The 16,190-nt window shown below is 42.8% G+C and overlaps 1 protein-coding gene across 1 annotated transcript; it reads left to right on the top strand.

The window, feature by feature from the left end:
* The first annotated feature begins 6,550 nt into the window (after positions 1-6,550).
* WEE1 (WEE1 G2 checkpoint kinase) lies at positions 6,551-16,190 on the top strand. The gene is made up of 11 exons (XM_084287324.1): positions 6,551-7,176; positions 8,939-9,147; positions 9,496-9,562; positions 9,646-9,818; positions 11,342-11,463; positions 12,132-12,278; positions 12,675-12,770; positions 12,847-12,932; positions 13,167-13,337; positions 13,429-13,574; positions 14,887-16,190. The coding sequence occupies exons 1-11, from the start codon at positions 6,610-6,612 to the stop codon at positions 15,035-15,037; spliced, it is 1,935 nt and encodes a 644-aa protein (XP_084143450.1). The 5' UTR covers positions 6,551-6,609; the 3' UTR covers positions 15,038-16,190.

Below are 16,190 nucleotides of genomic sequence, written 5' to 3'. Positions count from 1 at the left end.
GGTTGGAAGACTGTGTTTTTATAAGAGTAAATCCTGAAGACTGACAACAAAGTTGTAAAAAGCCATAATCCATGATGGAATAAGTAATCTCACTAACCAGTCAACTGGCTGATACCAGAGAGATTGAGGCACAGTATGGGAGAAAAAAAGACTTGTATGCGATTCTGCTCAGCGTACAACACAAGGAGAGAGCTCACAGTCTTGATAAACAAGAAGTCTGATCTTGGAGGGCAGTTTTTCCTAAACTTCATTCTAGTTCCTAACCTTCATTAAAATGTGGGGAGTAATTTGCTTTCCTGGTTGTTCTGGCTTCTGTGACAATCGTGCTGCACACCAAAAAATCCCTGCATGCTGTGTACTTCTCAGCAGGCAGTCAGGGAGCCTTCCCCAGGGACAGGAAGTTATTTCATCAGACTTCAGACACCAGAAAAAGATGGCACAGAGTAGGAATGTGAGGAAGACTGTTTCTGAATCCAGCAATTTAAGCGCTGTAGCTGTTCAGCTCGATCAGATTGCAGACCATAGCTCTGTGCAATTTTCAAATATAACACAGATGAAATTTTATTACAGGTAGGGCGGGCAGGCAGCTGATTTTCTAAAGCAGCAAGGTGTTTAAATTCTAGGAGTTGGAAGTGAAGGTTAACTTGTGTACTGTTCAGCTATTACTTTACAATTGGTTGAAACTTCAGAAATATATTAATTCAGTCTTTATCATTTCTGTTACGAAAAATATAGAAATTAACATGTGCTCTCTCTTTGCTTCAGCTGGTTGTTGATAATAAGGTACTCCTGTTTTTTCAAAGCAGTATATATTTGAGCACCAGATCTCCCAAAAATATTTTTTGCACCATTGGTAAAAGTTTTATGAAGTCTGGACCCATATGACAAGAGACCAAAAGCCAATCTTGGTTCTCGTGTCATAAATAGTAAATTGTACTGTATATTAGACGAATAAGCCAGCATGTTTTGCTATCATGTTTTGTGCATTTAAAAATGTAGCTTAGGTGTTTTCAGCAGTTTTGACAGTCCTTTGTTACTCTGCTAGCAAAGTTCACTTGGCCAAAGGGAAGTCTGACAATGCAATTAAACTATCGCCGTTAATAGTAAATGGCTGACACCTAACCCCATCAGGAATGTGATAGCAGACTTTTTCAACTGAGGGTTATATTCAAAACAGACTTTAATTATCCCAATAAACATACAAGCTTATATCAACAAGCAAGCATTTTGTTATACCTAGTCTGTATGGTTTTTCTCAAATGGAAATGTGGCCCCCTTAAATCCATCCTGCTCAGGTCCTGAACCAGTAAGAGATTCTCTTCGTATTAATGTTGTTCTGTTTAGATTATTTGTAGCACTTTACTAAAAGGAATGATAAAACATTATACTGGGCAAAAATTATTGTGTGGAATTTTTTCTACAGCAAAATATGTCTTAAGTGTTACTGTCAAAATCCCATCCTTATTGCCCATTTCTTTGTTTAAATTTCTTACCAGGCTTTAGGTTGACTGGCTGCTTTATAGTAAGTACTTATCTGGGGACTTTCTGATTTACCATTGTGTTACTGTTTAATTCTGTAGCATTTGTCTGAGAGGTTTCTGAGCATCTATGTTAGGCAAGACAAGGAAAAGGCGTTCCTGACGTTGCAGGTCTGCTGACATAACAGAAACTACCACGGGGGCTGAAGAAAGCTACTGGAGAAAAATCAGTGTCCCAAAGCTACGTCTCCAGGGGAGTGCTTGCTTTGGTGTAAAACTCATTCCAATTCGAACATAAGTTATGACGACTCTGAAAAATCAGCAAATATAGGAATGATTTGTGGGGCAGACAGGGCTAGCTGCTTTTTGCTTTGTAAACAGGTATGCTGAAGAAAAGGCAGGTTTTTGAATGTTCATAGGTTCGTGAGGATAGTTTGAATGCCAAGAAGGTGGGTGAGCTTGAAACTCTGTTAAAAAGTTTTTATCTGATTATCTACATCTCTAAGAAATGCTTGCAAAAGAAATTACATTAAATGATACACAGAGATTAATAATATAAATAAAAGTAGATTTCGGAAAAGGCAGAGTACTTATTCTATGGTTTTGTATCTTCCCTGAAAGGAGGAGGAAAAAAAAGAAAAAGAAAAAGGTTAGCAATACTGGTAAATTAGTAATAATTACTTAATGTGCATTAGACATTTTGAGGCTTTTAACTGCAGTTACAAAATCTTGTTTTCTCTTTTATTCTTATCATTTTAAGTTCACTTTAGCACAGGAAAGAGGCATTCTGATTGGACCTGTTGTTTTCAGTCATGGCAATAATTCGCTCTTCAACTTCTAGGATGCTTTGAAGGAAATTTCAGATCTGAATACAACTCTTACGATCATATTCTTTTGCTATTTTCTTTGTAACTGAAGGCAGAAGTGTAGGCAGAAAGGGAGTAATTTTAAAAACTGTTGAGAGTGTATGCCTTCGTAGTTGCAGAAAAATATAGAAGAATTGTGCCTGACTTGTTTTGTAGAACCTATATTTTTTAAATCTAACTTGTGCACTGTAACTTCTGAGTATCTTCACATCTTCCCTTCAATTTACGTATTTTGGGCCCAGAACTACTGCTTTTATAGGAGGTGTCCTAGCTGCCAAATTCCACCTTCTGTTGTTCACCTCAGTCCCTTGCTCTTGTATTCACCCAGAAGTGTAAATAATGTCCTTGAGAAATGCTCTACCTGCATGCAGACAGACTACATGCTAAAAAGAGTAGAAGGACTGGCGCATCAACAACACTCGGTTGTAGCGTTTCAGATTGTCATAGAAGCAACTTGACTTTCCTCTGCTTTGGCTTTTTCACTTGGTTTACCTTCATATAAGATAAACCAGTTTCAAGACTACGCTGGCTGCTCTACAATGGGTTTCATCCAGCTTTTTTGCCAGAACTGTTCCAATTTGATGCAAGTGTTTTTGGTGGACTTCAGATGAACTTGTAAGTGCAGGAAATACTGACAAGAAGGCATTGTACCCATTTCTGTGGCAGTTTCCTCTGACAGCTAGACAAATTGGCCATTGTTTCACTTCTTGCCATTCATCATTATTTGGGTTCCCCTGTTACCCACAAAAGAGAGAACAACTGTTTCCCCTTGAGCTTGAAAACTCCCAGTTAAATGCTGCTGTTTTTCAGTGAGCCTGTGCTGGCCTAGGTAAGTATTTTTGGTAGCACAAACCTGAGTGCACTGGGCTGGTATACTTATTTTTTAATTAAAAAGCAAGTATAAAAAATAATAATAAAAGCCAATTTTGCAAACTTATTCTGAAAACCTTTAAGCCACTCAAATTCCTAGGAATATCAGTCAGGCACTGTCGACAGCAGGGGTACATGCTTTTACGTCTGTCCACAGGATCAGGTCTTTATTTAGCAAGATCTACAGAGTCTCAAAAGGTGCAATTTAATTAGCCTCAGAGAATTTGGGCTGAATTTGGCTACTAGAGTATTGCACAGTAGAATTTTGCTCAGCTCTTCTCCCATTCACCTCTCTTTCTGCAACAATCTCCGCTGTTAATGTATTCTCTGGCAAAGGAAATTGTCTTTGTAGTGCTTTTTACTTAGGCTGTTTGTAGGCCTGCTAATGCTAGTCATAGTTCTTGTCATGTTGGGCAGGATAGCTGAGTTACCACGCTCGTGCTTGGGGAAAATAATCTCTTCCAGACAACTGTTTATAATCCCATCAAACTACAGCAAAAGTACAATTGATGCAGATTCAGGATTGCACATATATAGAGCCTACAAATGTGGTCTTTATATAGCAACTACACATTTTGTTATAGTTACTTATTTATTCAATACTTCATTTTATTATTTGCTGTCAGTTTGGAAATAAACTTTCTTGTAAAACAATTGGGTTTCAGCTGTTTATTTCTTTCACTGTTCCTTTTTTCGTCTCATATTTTTCTGTCTTCTCACTCTCAGAAATAGTTCCTCCTCTGCACAAACTCTAAATTGTTCCACTTGAATTTGTCCTATTTAAACTGTTACAGTGATCAGCAATTCAGTAGTAATACAATGGGGCTTCTGAAGTTCCGTTTCCACTTACCCTCATTAAATAGCTGTGTCTGTAGACTCCAGAAAGCAATGCAGTGACAGTTATATTTAGGTTGAGTTAGAGAAGGAAACTGTAGCTTTGGCTTTTTTTTTTTTTTTTTGGGAGGGGGGGTATTTCTTCATTGTAAGTTAAAATTCTTTAACCTTTTTAAAAGAAAACTTCACATACAAATGAAGCAAACCACAGCTCATGGATGGGATGTTTGGGGTCCTTTATTACAAATTGCTTTGCATCGCCTTCTGTAGGCTACTGATTGATGGAGGTTGTATTTTAATAGACTTCTTGTACATCATCTGTCCTGAAACTCAGATGTTTCAGTTCGTATTTACTATACAGTGCATTCCCATTTTAAAAAATGAGTATTTTGAATGGGCCATTACTGTGATTCTAAATTCTTGCAAGGCAAGCATTTGTATAGCACTTGACTTGGTGTAACCATCTCTCTGTAAAAGATGTCCAGTCCTGCTTGCATAGGTTACATTGGCTTACTTCAGTTTTCAGAAATTTCATGAGATCTCCATAATCTCAGAAATTGTGTTCTTGTTGTATGTCACTGCTTGTCTTGAAAACAAAAAGCTTTCTGGTCATCAGAAGTGTAGGAATATATAGGGATGTGATATTTAGGTGGAAATGTTCCTCTGTATGCATTACAAGAAGAAAAGTTGTTGGCCTATACACCTTGAGGCAATGGAGCTCTAAGCAAAACCATCTCATTGTGCACAAAGTGGGGATGTGTGAGGGTACCGAGTTCTGTCGACGGCTGGAAATGTTTAGCCCAATTAATTTAAGACATGTTCATACGGCACTAGTGGCACATGCATACCAGTGAGAGCCGTTGGTGACAGTTGTGTTGCCCTGCTCAGAGCTGTGCAGCAGCTCTCCACAAAGAAACAGGTATTTTGAGGCATGAGAGATTTAAAAAAGAGGGAACCACTACAAAAAGGGGAGTAACAAACTCTCTTGGCCCTCACCTGGGATACTGTCATCCCTCATGGTATTTCCTGCATCCCAGAACCATGGGGACTGGGACAGTGGCAGTTGTGTGAACTCGGTGTGAGGAGAAGAAAGTATCCCCATATTTTTGGTTTAGGTCTCAATAGAAAATCTGTCTAAAAATAATTACATGAGTGAGAGACAGGTGTCTTGTTTCAGCAGGCTGCAGAGAGGAGCCCTCAAGCCCTGCTGTTGTCCGTGCTGTGAAGCATCCAGAATATCCTGCGCTGCTGAGTGGGGGCAGCCCTCAGGGGAGGCAGAACAAGTGCTTCAGGTGTGCCCTGAGGCCTCAGCTCCTGGAGATCAGCCCATCGAAAAGGAAAAAACAAACGACAAAAACATGGTTAAGTACAAACTTTTTGCTTTATTGACTGTGTGTTTTAATGCGTTGTCTTACCAGGTTTCAGACTCAGGGTGTGCTCTTTGTAGAGATGTGCCCTTGGTAGCAGACCACTTTTGGAGGTGAGGCTGGCAGGGGGCACCAGCTCACACCACCAGGGCTGTGCTGTTCCGCAGGGTCAGAGCATCCCACAGGACCCCTCACCTCTCAGGGAAATGAACCTGTGGGGCTGCCCCCGTACTTAGGGGATGAGAGCCTGGGGAGGCTGACAGGAACTCCGCAGGGATGCACACCTGCCTTGCTGTGGGTTGCTCTAAACATCAACATTTGTCAGGACCTTTGTTACTCAAGCGATTTGCTTTAAGGTGATGTGGTACAGCAGAGAGGCTGGCAGTTTTATTGGGCTGCATGTAATCGAGGTAGTACAAGACGGAAGGAAGCAGGGAGATGAAGTTGTGGCATGTCGGGGGATTGCTTGTCTGATTAAGGGCGCCTGCTGCGAGTCACGTTTGCTGTGCTGGGACTTTTTGGTCCTTTTAAAAAAGGTCTTGGGGAAATTATTAGTGACGTCTTGGGCTGCAGTGTTTGAGGTTCCTGTTTCTGGGTGTGTTTAAATCAGGTGAACTACTTTATCTGAAGTGGATTAGAACGTTTAAAAAAAAAAAAAAAAAAAAAAAAGTGTCTTTAACTCGCCTAAAAGGCGTTGTTACCGCCCCAGGGCACGCAAAACAGTTCTGGAGCGCAAAAAGTTGGCTGCGAAGCGGGGCCTCCCGCAGCGCCCAAGATGGCGGCGGGCGGCGCAGGGCGGACGTGTCCGTGGGGCCGCTGCGGGGGGGGGCGAGCCCCGCCCCGCCCCCTCTGCCCCGCCCCGCCCCAACCGCCCCGGGGCGGCTCGCGGCCGGCCCCGCCCCCTCGGCTCTCGCCGTTCGCGCCAAAGCGCCCCGTGACGCCAGCGTGCGTGGCGGCGCCCCCGCCCTCCGTGTTTTCAAACCGCGGGGGCGGGCGCCATTGGCTGGCGGGCGCGCCACGTGACTAACGGTCGCGGGAAAGCCGCGGAGTCCGAACGGCGCGGGGCGAGCCCAGCCCAGCCCATCCCAGCCCGGAGCCGCCACCGCGCCCGGGGCCGCAGCGCGGCGGGGAGCGGAGCGGAGCGGAGCGGGGCAGAGCCGAGCGGGGCGCAGCGCAGCGGGGCCGGCGGCGGCCATGAGCTTCCTCAGCGTGCAGCAGGCGGCGCCGCCGCGGCGGGTGTCGGTGCGGCGGGCGGCAGCCCCGATCCGCCAGAAGCTGCTGTTCCTCGGCGGGCACAGCGACTGCGAGGAGGAGGAGGAGGACGAGGAGGAGGAGGGCGGCAGCAGCGGCAACAGCACGGGCGAGGACTCGGCCTTCCAGGAGGCGGACTCGCCGCTCTCGGTGGCTCGCACCCCGGCGCGGGGCGGCCCGCCCCTGCTGGAGGAGGAGGAGGAGGAGGAGGAGGAGGAGATGGAGCCCGCGGCGGCGCCGCTGCCGGACGAGGGGGACTCGTGGGAGGAGGAGGGCTTCGGCTCCTCGCCCGTCAAGTCGCCCGGCGCCTACTTCATGGCCGGCTCGCCCTCGCCGCCGCCCCCCCACAAGGGCCGGCGCTACGGGGGCCGCTCCCCCCCGCACCTGGCGGCGGGCGGCTGCCGGCGGCGGGGCGGGGAGCCCGGCTCGCCACTGCCCGAGTACCCCGGCACGCCGCCCCACAAGACGTTCCGCAAGCTGCGCCTCTTCGACACGCCGCACACCCCCAAGGTGAGGCGGCCGAGGCCGGTACCGGGGGGGGGGGGGGCGTGTGCGGGGGGGCGGCGCCGGCCGGGAGCGGTTGGCGGGGGCCGTTGGGCCGGGGGGGGGCGGCTGGGAGGCGGCCCCTCCGCCAGGAGGAGCCCCGGGGGCTGCAGGAGCGAGGGCTGGGGGCCCGCCGGGCGCCTTGGGGCTCTCGGGTTGCCGCAGAGCGAAGCCGTGGGCTCGCTGGGTCGCGTCTGCCGGCCGGGAGCTGCGCCTGGCTGGGGCAGCGTGTGCCAGGGCGGGCGGAGCTGCCGTTAACCGCCGGGGCTGGAAGCTTGAGGGGACAGGCAGCGCCTCAGCCTGCCGGCGGCGGGCGGCTGGAAGGCATGGCCGTTTCTGGTCTCGAGGCTCACCAAAATATATAAAAGTAGTGCACTTAAATCCAGTGATAGTAGTCTTGCGTTCTTTATTACTTTCCACATAACCCTTTAGTTGGAGCCTAATGACGATCCCTGTGGATGATCTCCCAGGGGTCTGTAGACTACCCACAGAAAACAAATAAGCGTGAGGAGGGCAACCTCAATTCCCCCCCAGCTCCGGTGTTTGTTATTCTTCTCAGTTTCTGTCCCAAATGAGGTTTCAAAGGTAGCTTAGTTACTCTGCTTAGAAATAGGAAAATGGAAGATGATCTGAAGTCAGGAGCAAACACTTGAGAGATGCCGGAGCCTTGTGACGCTTAAAAGTAACATTTTAACACCGTGTTTCAATGGAATTATTGAGTTAGGTGCCCAGGTCTGGAAAAACAGTTGGTTAAGTTAACCAGTGGAAATACTGAAATGTGGTGAGACTCCGCTGAGACTTGAAGGTCTTAATCTAGTCTAGGGTCGGAGAGTACAGTTGGATTCCCAAAGTACAAACCTTATTCTAATACTTATAGTATTATAATACTATTATAATATTCATATTATAAATGCTGCTTTAGACTTGAGATCTGTCAGTTCTTTATGTGATAAGATGCTACTAGGATGAGGTAATGCTTGTGATCCAAGAGGTCACTGGTTAGCATCCTCATGAGGGTGTGGGAGGCTCAGGTTCTCTGCGTAACTGGGAGAGATCTGATCACGTGCCCAGAAAACGCCTGATGGATTACTGCCCAAAATATCTACTCTGAATATTGTGCTGGAAGTGCAACGGTTTCATGTGTGATGTTGTTCCAGCACTGCTGCTTCAGCCTGTCCTCCTGTGGTGATTCAGTGAGACCGATGTCACTGAACAGTGCTGTCAGATCTTGAGCAAGTGTTGTAGATCCACTGAGGCTTCTACAGCAGTATCAAATCCTTGATATAGTGCTCTTTTTAAGCTTTCTATCTTAAGTTTGTGATCACCAAAGATACTTTCTATATTTAGTCTAACTTTTATATCTTTTATATGAAAATCATGGCAATACATACAACGCAGCATGGTCCATGAATTTCATCTCTGTTTCGTGAACATAGAACTGTCCATGGGGAAGGCTGGGTGATGACTTGATTAAAGACAGAATGCTTCTCTCGTCATCATTCCTATCTTTTCAAAATTATTCCAACGGTTAATGTTTTTCTTTGAGGCTTTACACCAAAACAGTTAGTGTCTGGGATTTTTTTGATGGAAATGCAGACATTGTTTAAACAACTCATGCTTGCTTTGAATAGACAGCATTCCAATAATGATTTTCAAACGTGATGTGACTATTTGTGTCTAAAGCAACATTGAGCTCATAAATGTTTCATTATTATTATTTTAAATACAGAGTTTGCTCTCCAAAGCACAAGGACTAGGTTCCAGCTCAGTCAAACTTCGAGGGGGCTCTCTATTTATGAACGTTGGGAAGTCGGAGAAGCGAGATTCTGATATCAGACAAACACCTCATGTGAACATTAATCCCTTCACTCCCGATTCCATGTTTCTTCACAACTCTGAAGGACAGTGTCGGAGGAGAAAGAGAACGCACTGGAACGAGTGAGTAATTTATATCTTTCCTTGTAATGCTTACCCTAAAAACTATTTTGGCTGCAAAAGTTCCGTTAAGAATTGCTTCTGTGAAAATATTTTTCTTTCCAAACCTGTTAGTGATGCAAGACAGAGCTCTTGGAGTATCTGCTTTGTATGAGGGTTTTTTTTAGTATGAGTTTTTTATGATTTTATGACTATGAGCTTGTGCTTATAAATACTAGTGTTTAATTAGACTAAACTTGGGTAGTATGGGAGAACTGAATTTAAAAAAAAAAAAAAAATCAACTCCCAAACCTCAATTTTAAGTTTCTTAACCCGTATTAATTCTGTAAAAATACCTAATGTGAATTTCAGCTCTTGTGGAGAAGACATGGAAGCAAGCGATGGAGAGCTTGAAGATGAAACTATCAGACCTGCTAAGGTAATTAATCTTTAGAACTTGATAGGAAGTTTGGCAGTTCATGTATTTGCACGTGTAAGTATTTTTCTTTCTGATCTTTACAGAGGATCACAATAACAGAAAGTAATATGAAGTCACGGTATGCCACCGAATTTCATGAGTTGGAGAAGATTGGATCCGGTGAATTTGGCTCTGTGTTTAAATGTGTAAAGAGACTTGATGGCTGTATTTACGCTATAAAGCGATCTAAGAAACCCTTAGCTGGCTCGGTGGACGAGTGAGTATTTCCTGCTCTTAAAACATGCTTTCTGGTGCTTTTTCCTTCAATGTTGCTTTGTATCAGTATCTAGAGAAGGCATTTATGATAAAATCATAAATATACTTCAGTTAAATGTGAAACAGTAGGGTACGGTTTTGAAGTCACTTCACATTTCTTTTTCGAATACTGCTCAAACTTTGGGAGGAAAGTTTACTTGACTCCAACAGAGATTTGTCCCAAAAATTCGGAGTGGAAACAGATTGTCCTCACCCAGAAAGTTAAAAGAAATGCTTCCTTGCATTAATGGTAGGAGTTACTATATGAAACTGCAGCGGTGATCCTTTGAGATGTGAAAGAAAAACAATACTCCCAACCAGGTCCGCATTGCTGTCAAGTTTAAGTTACATGCGGATTGTCAGGTGTTTTTTGATTGAGCCTGATATTCCTGGCTCTTTTTTTCCCACAATATTCTAATAGTAATATAAAGCTTCGCTGGTCTGTGATGCTCAAAATTGCATACCAATGTTATACAACAGAAGTTAAGAATATAGAGTTCAGTTATTTTCATGGCCCAGACATTTAGTCATCATCATTTCCCCTGTACTTGGCTCTGGTGAGGCCGCACCTCGAGTACTGTGTTCAGTTTTGGGCCCCTCGCTACAAGAAGGACATGGAGGTGCTTGAGCGGGTGCAGAGAAGGGCGACGAAGCTGGTGAGGGGCCTGGAGAACAAGTCCTACGAGGAGCGGCTGAGGGAGCTGGGCTTGTTCAGCCTGGAGAAGAGGAGGCTCAGGGGCGACCTTATCGCTCTCTATAGGTACCTCAAGGGAGGCTGTAGCGAGGTGGGGGTTGGTCTGTTCTCCCACGTGCCTGGTGACAGGACGAGGGGGAATGGGCTTAAGCTGCACCAGGGGAGTTTTAGGTTAGATGTTAGGAAGAACTTCTTCACTGAAAGGGTTGTGAGGCATTGGAACAGGCTGCCCAGGGAAGTGGTGGAGTCACCATCCCTGGAGGTCTTTAAAAGACGTTTAGATGTAGAGCTTAGGGATATGGTTTAGTGGGGACTGCTAGCGTTAGGTCAGAGTTTGGACTGGATGATCTTGAGGTCTCTTCCAACCTAGAAATTCTGTGATTCTGTGATCCTAGCTTATGGCTATTTTTTTATTTTTTATTTTTATTTTTTTTTGCTAAAACTTCAATGATGCTTCTGAAAGCTTGCTGCTGACAGTGGTTGGAAAGTAAGTAATGCGAGTGGCAGTTGCCTCAAGAATCATCTGCAACAAAGCCTGCATTTTAATGTTTCATGTTGCTTGGTCTTTTAATACAATATAAATGGCTTTAGCTGTTCGGACGTAAATACAATTCCAACATAATTCACATTCTGGAGAACTGAATGTGAAGATTTTAACTAGAGACCTGTGCTGGAAGAGTGGCGTGATTTTTTTAATAAGTGTTTATGTAAAGCTGAAATTGAACTAATTTCACTTCATAATATTCCTGTGTACTGTTTTTTTTTTGTGTGTGTGTGTGTGACTGTAACAGGCAAAACGCTTTAAGAGAGGTATATGCACATGCAGTTCTGGGGCAGCATTCACATGTAGTAAGATACTACTCTGCATGGGCAGAAGATGATCATATGCTCATACAGAATGAATATTGCAATGGTAAGTAAAGATTGATTGTTCTGAACTTGCTTTTAAAATCTGTTTGTGTTTTTTTTTTTTTTTTTTTTAATAAAATATACACAGGTATCTCTACACATCCCTAGTGCTAAGTAGGAATTTACATCCTCATGCATAGCTCATGTTATTATCATCTGAAGTGGGTCTATATGCTGCTTTCTGTTGCAAAGGGCATACTGGATAAACAGTAATTTTCAAAATTGCAGACAGGTCTTCAGTGTTTAAAAATACTGGAACTACACTGAGGCATTTGTGAGCAGCAAAGTAGTTAATTCTTCTGTATAATATCTCAAGCTGGAATACAGAGAAAAAAGTTCCACTTGAAAAGGGGTCAATTGCTGTGGCTGATACCCTACCAGAGGTCTGGAACAGGACCAGAGTCCTTTTCCTTTGTGTTTTGGTATCCTGTTAATTTACATGGCAACTGCAGTAGACCTCACAGAAGAAAAATAATTTTAATATATTACACTGCTATAAAGAGAGGGGATACAGCAATCCCGGTGTATCATCAGCAAATTTTTGGTGATAGATTCACTGCTGATTTTAGAAGTCAGTTGTATTTACTTTTGGAAGTAAGTTGTCATTATTTTCTCAACTGTTTGATTGTAAATAAATGAATAAAATACTTTTTTTTTTTAATGTTGTTTTAGGTGGCAGTTTAGCAGATGCCATAAGTGAAAATTACAGGAATATGCGTTATTTTACTGAGCCAGAGCTGAAGGACCTACTACTTCAGGTGGCTCGAGGCTTAAAGTACATTCATTCGATGTCCCTGGTACACATGGATATTAAACCTAGTAAGTGTGTAAACTGGTTTACTCTATTGGCAGGTTCCTCAGTTAATTTAATCTGTAGAGAAATGAGCAGTTGACCACACCTTTTTAACTGTAAATTCTTTACTGAAGTCTTAAGTAGCAGTACAAAGATGTCAGTTATAAAATTGGCTGGCAAAATTGTAACTGTTGATGAATTTATCTTGGGTCCTTTTTGTTAACTCTTTCTTGCACAACGCTTGCCTCCACTTCCTGCAGAGGGACACAGAGTGAGTGTGTGTGTGTGTGCGCATTGTAATTTCTTCTTCTAGGAACTGGGTATGCAACTGAAATTTCTGTGTGGCTAAAACAAACTGATAAAAGCAGATGAAGTAAAAATCGGACTCAAATGTGTTTGTTAACAGTTCTGCTCTTTTACAGGTAACATCTTCATATCCAGGACATCAGTCCCAAGTACGACTTCAGAAGAAGGAGATGATGATGAGTGGTCATCTGATAGAGTCATATTTAAAATAGGTACGAGGCAGCACACTTGTGCTTAAGAGTGGCATCGTTTTACGTCTTCTGAGAAATAACGCTATGTTTTTTGCAGGTGACCTTGGTCATGTAACTCGAGTATCTAGTCCACAAGTGGAGGAAGGCGATAGCCGTTTTCTTGCAAATGAAGTCCTACAAGAGGTAGCTATCCTACATGTAGAAAATACTTGTGTTAGGTCTGTGTGCTGTTTTCAGTAGAGCAATGATTTGTTGTCTGCCACTTCCTTGCTGAAACCAACTTCCTAAATGCTATCTACCCAAATGCTACTTGGAATGTAATAGTATGGATGTGTTTGGTGTTGAATAATCTAGCTGAGGTTTGTTTTTATACTGGGTAGTATCTATAGTAAATTTATTTTTTCTTTATTTTTAAAGAACTACACTCATTTGCCAAAAGCAGATATTTTTGCTCTTGCTCTGACTGTTGTCTGTGCTGCTGGGGCTGAACCGCTTCCAACTAATGGGGACCAATGGCATGAAATTCGACAAGGAAAACTACCAAGAATACCACAAGTGCTTTCTCAAGAATTACTAGATCTATTAAAAGTAAGAAATCTTGTTCCAGTGACTCTCTGATTAGTGTAATTTACTGTATTATTGGCCTTAACTAGAATGACTTTATTTTATTTTTTCCAAGGTTATGATTAATCCTGATCCAGAGAAAAGACCTTCAGCTGTGGCACTAGTCAAGCATTCAGTACTGCTCTCTGCTGCAAAAAAGAGTGCAGAGCAGCTGAGGATAGAACTGAATGCTGAAAAATTCAAAAACTCACTCTTGCAGAAGTAAGTAATTCCTTGGGATCCTTAAATATAACTTAGCTTCTAATGGTTCTTTATATGCTTTTATGATCGACTGTGGAAAGAGTAATTTGAGTTGTGCAGTTATTTGAGGGTGGGTTTCTCAAGGTAACTTGCTTGTATTAAGGAGTGGTGTTTTTTTTCTTTTGAAGTTGGCTAAGTTAATGCTTTGTGAAGGCAAAACCTGCCTGCAGTTTCATCCTCACAAAAATAACTGTAAAGTAAAGCTAAGAATGATTTGAAAAGAACACTTGCCGACAGTAACTTTCCGGGGGGATGGCGTTCTGTAAAATAGTTCAGGTAGGATTACTTTTAGGGAAGAATGGAAGAATTTGCTCTTTAGTCAGACTATTTCATAGTTTCTTATCTTGAGTTTCATGTAATTTAGTTCTCAGACTGAGTATTGGTAATTCTCTGAAACAGTACGCTTGGCAGAATTAGGGAATTAGGGACAATGGCCTTCGCCGCCTTTAGTGTTACAGCCTTGCAGTAATAGGCTCAAATTTTTCTCAGGCAAACAAGATTTATGTGGTGATAGGTTTTTGATGTGGTACGCAAGAGGAAAAGGATGCTTCCTGAGTTGTCTATTGCTAGTTATGTTCCGTTTAAGAGTGCGTCTGCTTGCCTGAGTCTTCCACAGGAGTTTCAGTTGTGGCTGAATGCTTCATTTGAGGGAGCTTCTGTAATTAGCTCTTCACTTGTTGATCATAGGACTTGTACTAGGAAGTAAACAACATCCTATAATCTTGTAACTGATACATAAGATAGAATGGAATAAATTATTTTGATTCCAGGTCAGTGATCAATACTGTAGGTATCCTTGCTTCTTTCAATCATAAAACACAATCATTTTTTTCCACCTCAGTTATCATTGTGACAAACTGAATTGCAATGGGAAAAGCATAAGGTTAGAAAGCCTAGTGCTCTGTGTTGCAGCTATACTTCCAGTGATAGCAAATATTTTGCCTGTTGCAAATCTAAACAATAGCAAGCTAAAGATTTTCAGACCAAAGCTGCTGAGCTGCTTATAAAAATCTTGGTCAAATTTTGAAGCCCATATATGTGAATTTGTCATGTCCTTCCCTTTTCAAAAGAAAGGACATCTAGGGAAGTAAGGAACGTTGGTGTTTTGTCCTGTGAGTTTAAGTATCATTTGCATCTGTTTGTCTTAATGTGGCCTGAATTGATGGCAACTCTTAAGTTTGGAATTGTTGTAACGCCTCTGAAAATGTCACTTGCTGTGACATGCCTGCAGTCCCTACTGATTATTGCGTGTGTGACTTCCAATATCTTGCAGGGAGCTGAAGAAGGCACAGATGGCGAAGGCCGCAGCCGAGGAACGAGCACTGTTCACTGACAGAATGACAACTAGATCTACAACACAAAATAGACCATCTCGACTCATTGGCAAGAAAATGAACCGCTCAGTTAGTCTTACTATATACTGAACTATGAAGTCCAAAAGGACTGCTGAGGATGGCTATAGCATCTCTGCTGGACTGAAGCCTTAAGGAGTTGAAGGAAGCATTCAATTCCTGGTTTCTTGTCCTGTCTTAGATCAGTGTCACTAGTTTTACAGGAACTGCTTCTGGGTTTTTAATTTCAACGATATGGCTGATTAGCTGTATTAACCATTGGAGACAATGGACTCGGTCACTATCTGTCCGTAGAGGATCCTGGATGTTAATCCATAAACCTTTCAGTTACACTGTTAGATGTTACATCGTCCCAGGGTTAACCACTATAGTGGTGTGCTGCTTTTTAGTGTTACAGCATTGTGATGAGAAGTACTGCCCCTGATGATCTTTAAGAGGGAGGGAAGGGGCATTGCTGTGTTACTGAGTTTGGAGCAGAGGGGAATAAATTTTGAAAGACAGGCTTTAAGGCCACCTACACTCAATGTACCTGATGTCAGGTAACCTTTTGTGAATTTTATTTGTATATTCAACTGGGAGCACTTTGTAGGCATTGCATAAACCACAGCTTAGAAACCTGTGGAATTAAGTGCCGTGTGGAACTGCTGCTATTTTAGTGTTTTGTCCTCGCTGTAAACTGTAGCATTAAAACAATCATTATTGTGTTAATAGGCTTCTTGTTAAAACAATTACGTGAAACAAATCTAAGCTGCATTTTAGTGAAGGCAGCATTTCTCTCTTGAAGCTAGTGCATTGTGAAATAATGCACCAATTTAATATTTGGACTCTGTATTAGTGTAGTGCAATTGTTAATGTCTTGGCTGTTGATGTTCTGTAATCCTTTCTAATAAGGTTCTCTAAATGTTGGTATTCTCTTCAGTTTTTCATTCTTGAGGCTCTTGTATATTTTTTTTATGTTGGAGTACTTGTAAATAATTGTTTAGTGTAAGTGTTCAGGTTGTTCTTCATTGTTTATGTACATAAGTTTGTGCTTATATAGTATACTATACTAAAACTGCAGTCTGAGATGCCAACAGACAAAGTTTAACTGTTCAATTTTAAGTTCCAGTATGAATCAAACGTGTCTGTCAAAACTTATACTGGTGTTGGCTGCCAGATGTTGCTGAAAATAGAACTGTTCTAATTACTGGCTTATCTCTTCATTAATTTTAGTTTTTAAACAATG

Source organism: Netta rufina, assembly GCF_964035555.1.
Source record: "Netta rufina genome assembly, chromosome: 5".
Taxonomy (NCBI): domain Eukaryota; kingdom Metazoa; phylum Chordata; class Aves; order Anseriformes; family Anatidae; genus Netta; species Netta rufina.
This window is presented reverse-complemented; position numbering and strand designations above follow the sequence as displayed.

Excerpts from the sequence above, each read along its gene's own strand:
- WEE1 (XM_084287324.1), top strand. The coding sequence starts at position 6,610 with ATGAGCTTCCTCAGCGTGCAGCAGGCGGCGCCGCCGCGGCGGGTGTCG. Across the intron at positions 9,148-9,495 it reads AAGAGAACGCACTGGAACGA|CTCTTGTGGAGAAGACATGG; the intron begins GTGAGTAATTTA and ends TGTGAATTTCAG. Across the intron at positions 13,575-14,886 it reads AAAAACTCACTCTTGCAGAA|GGAGCTGAAGAAGGCACAGA; the intron begins GTAAGTAATTCC and ends AATATCTTGCAG.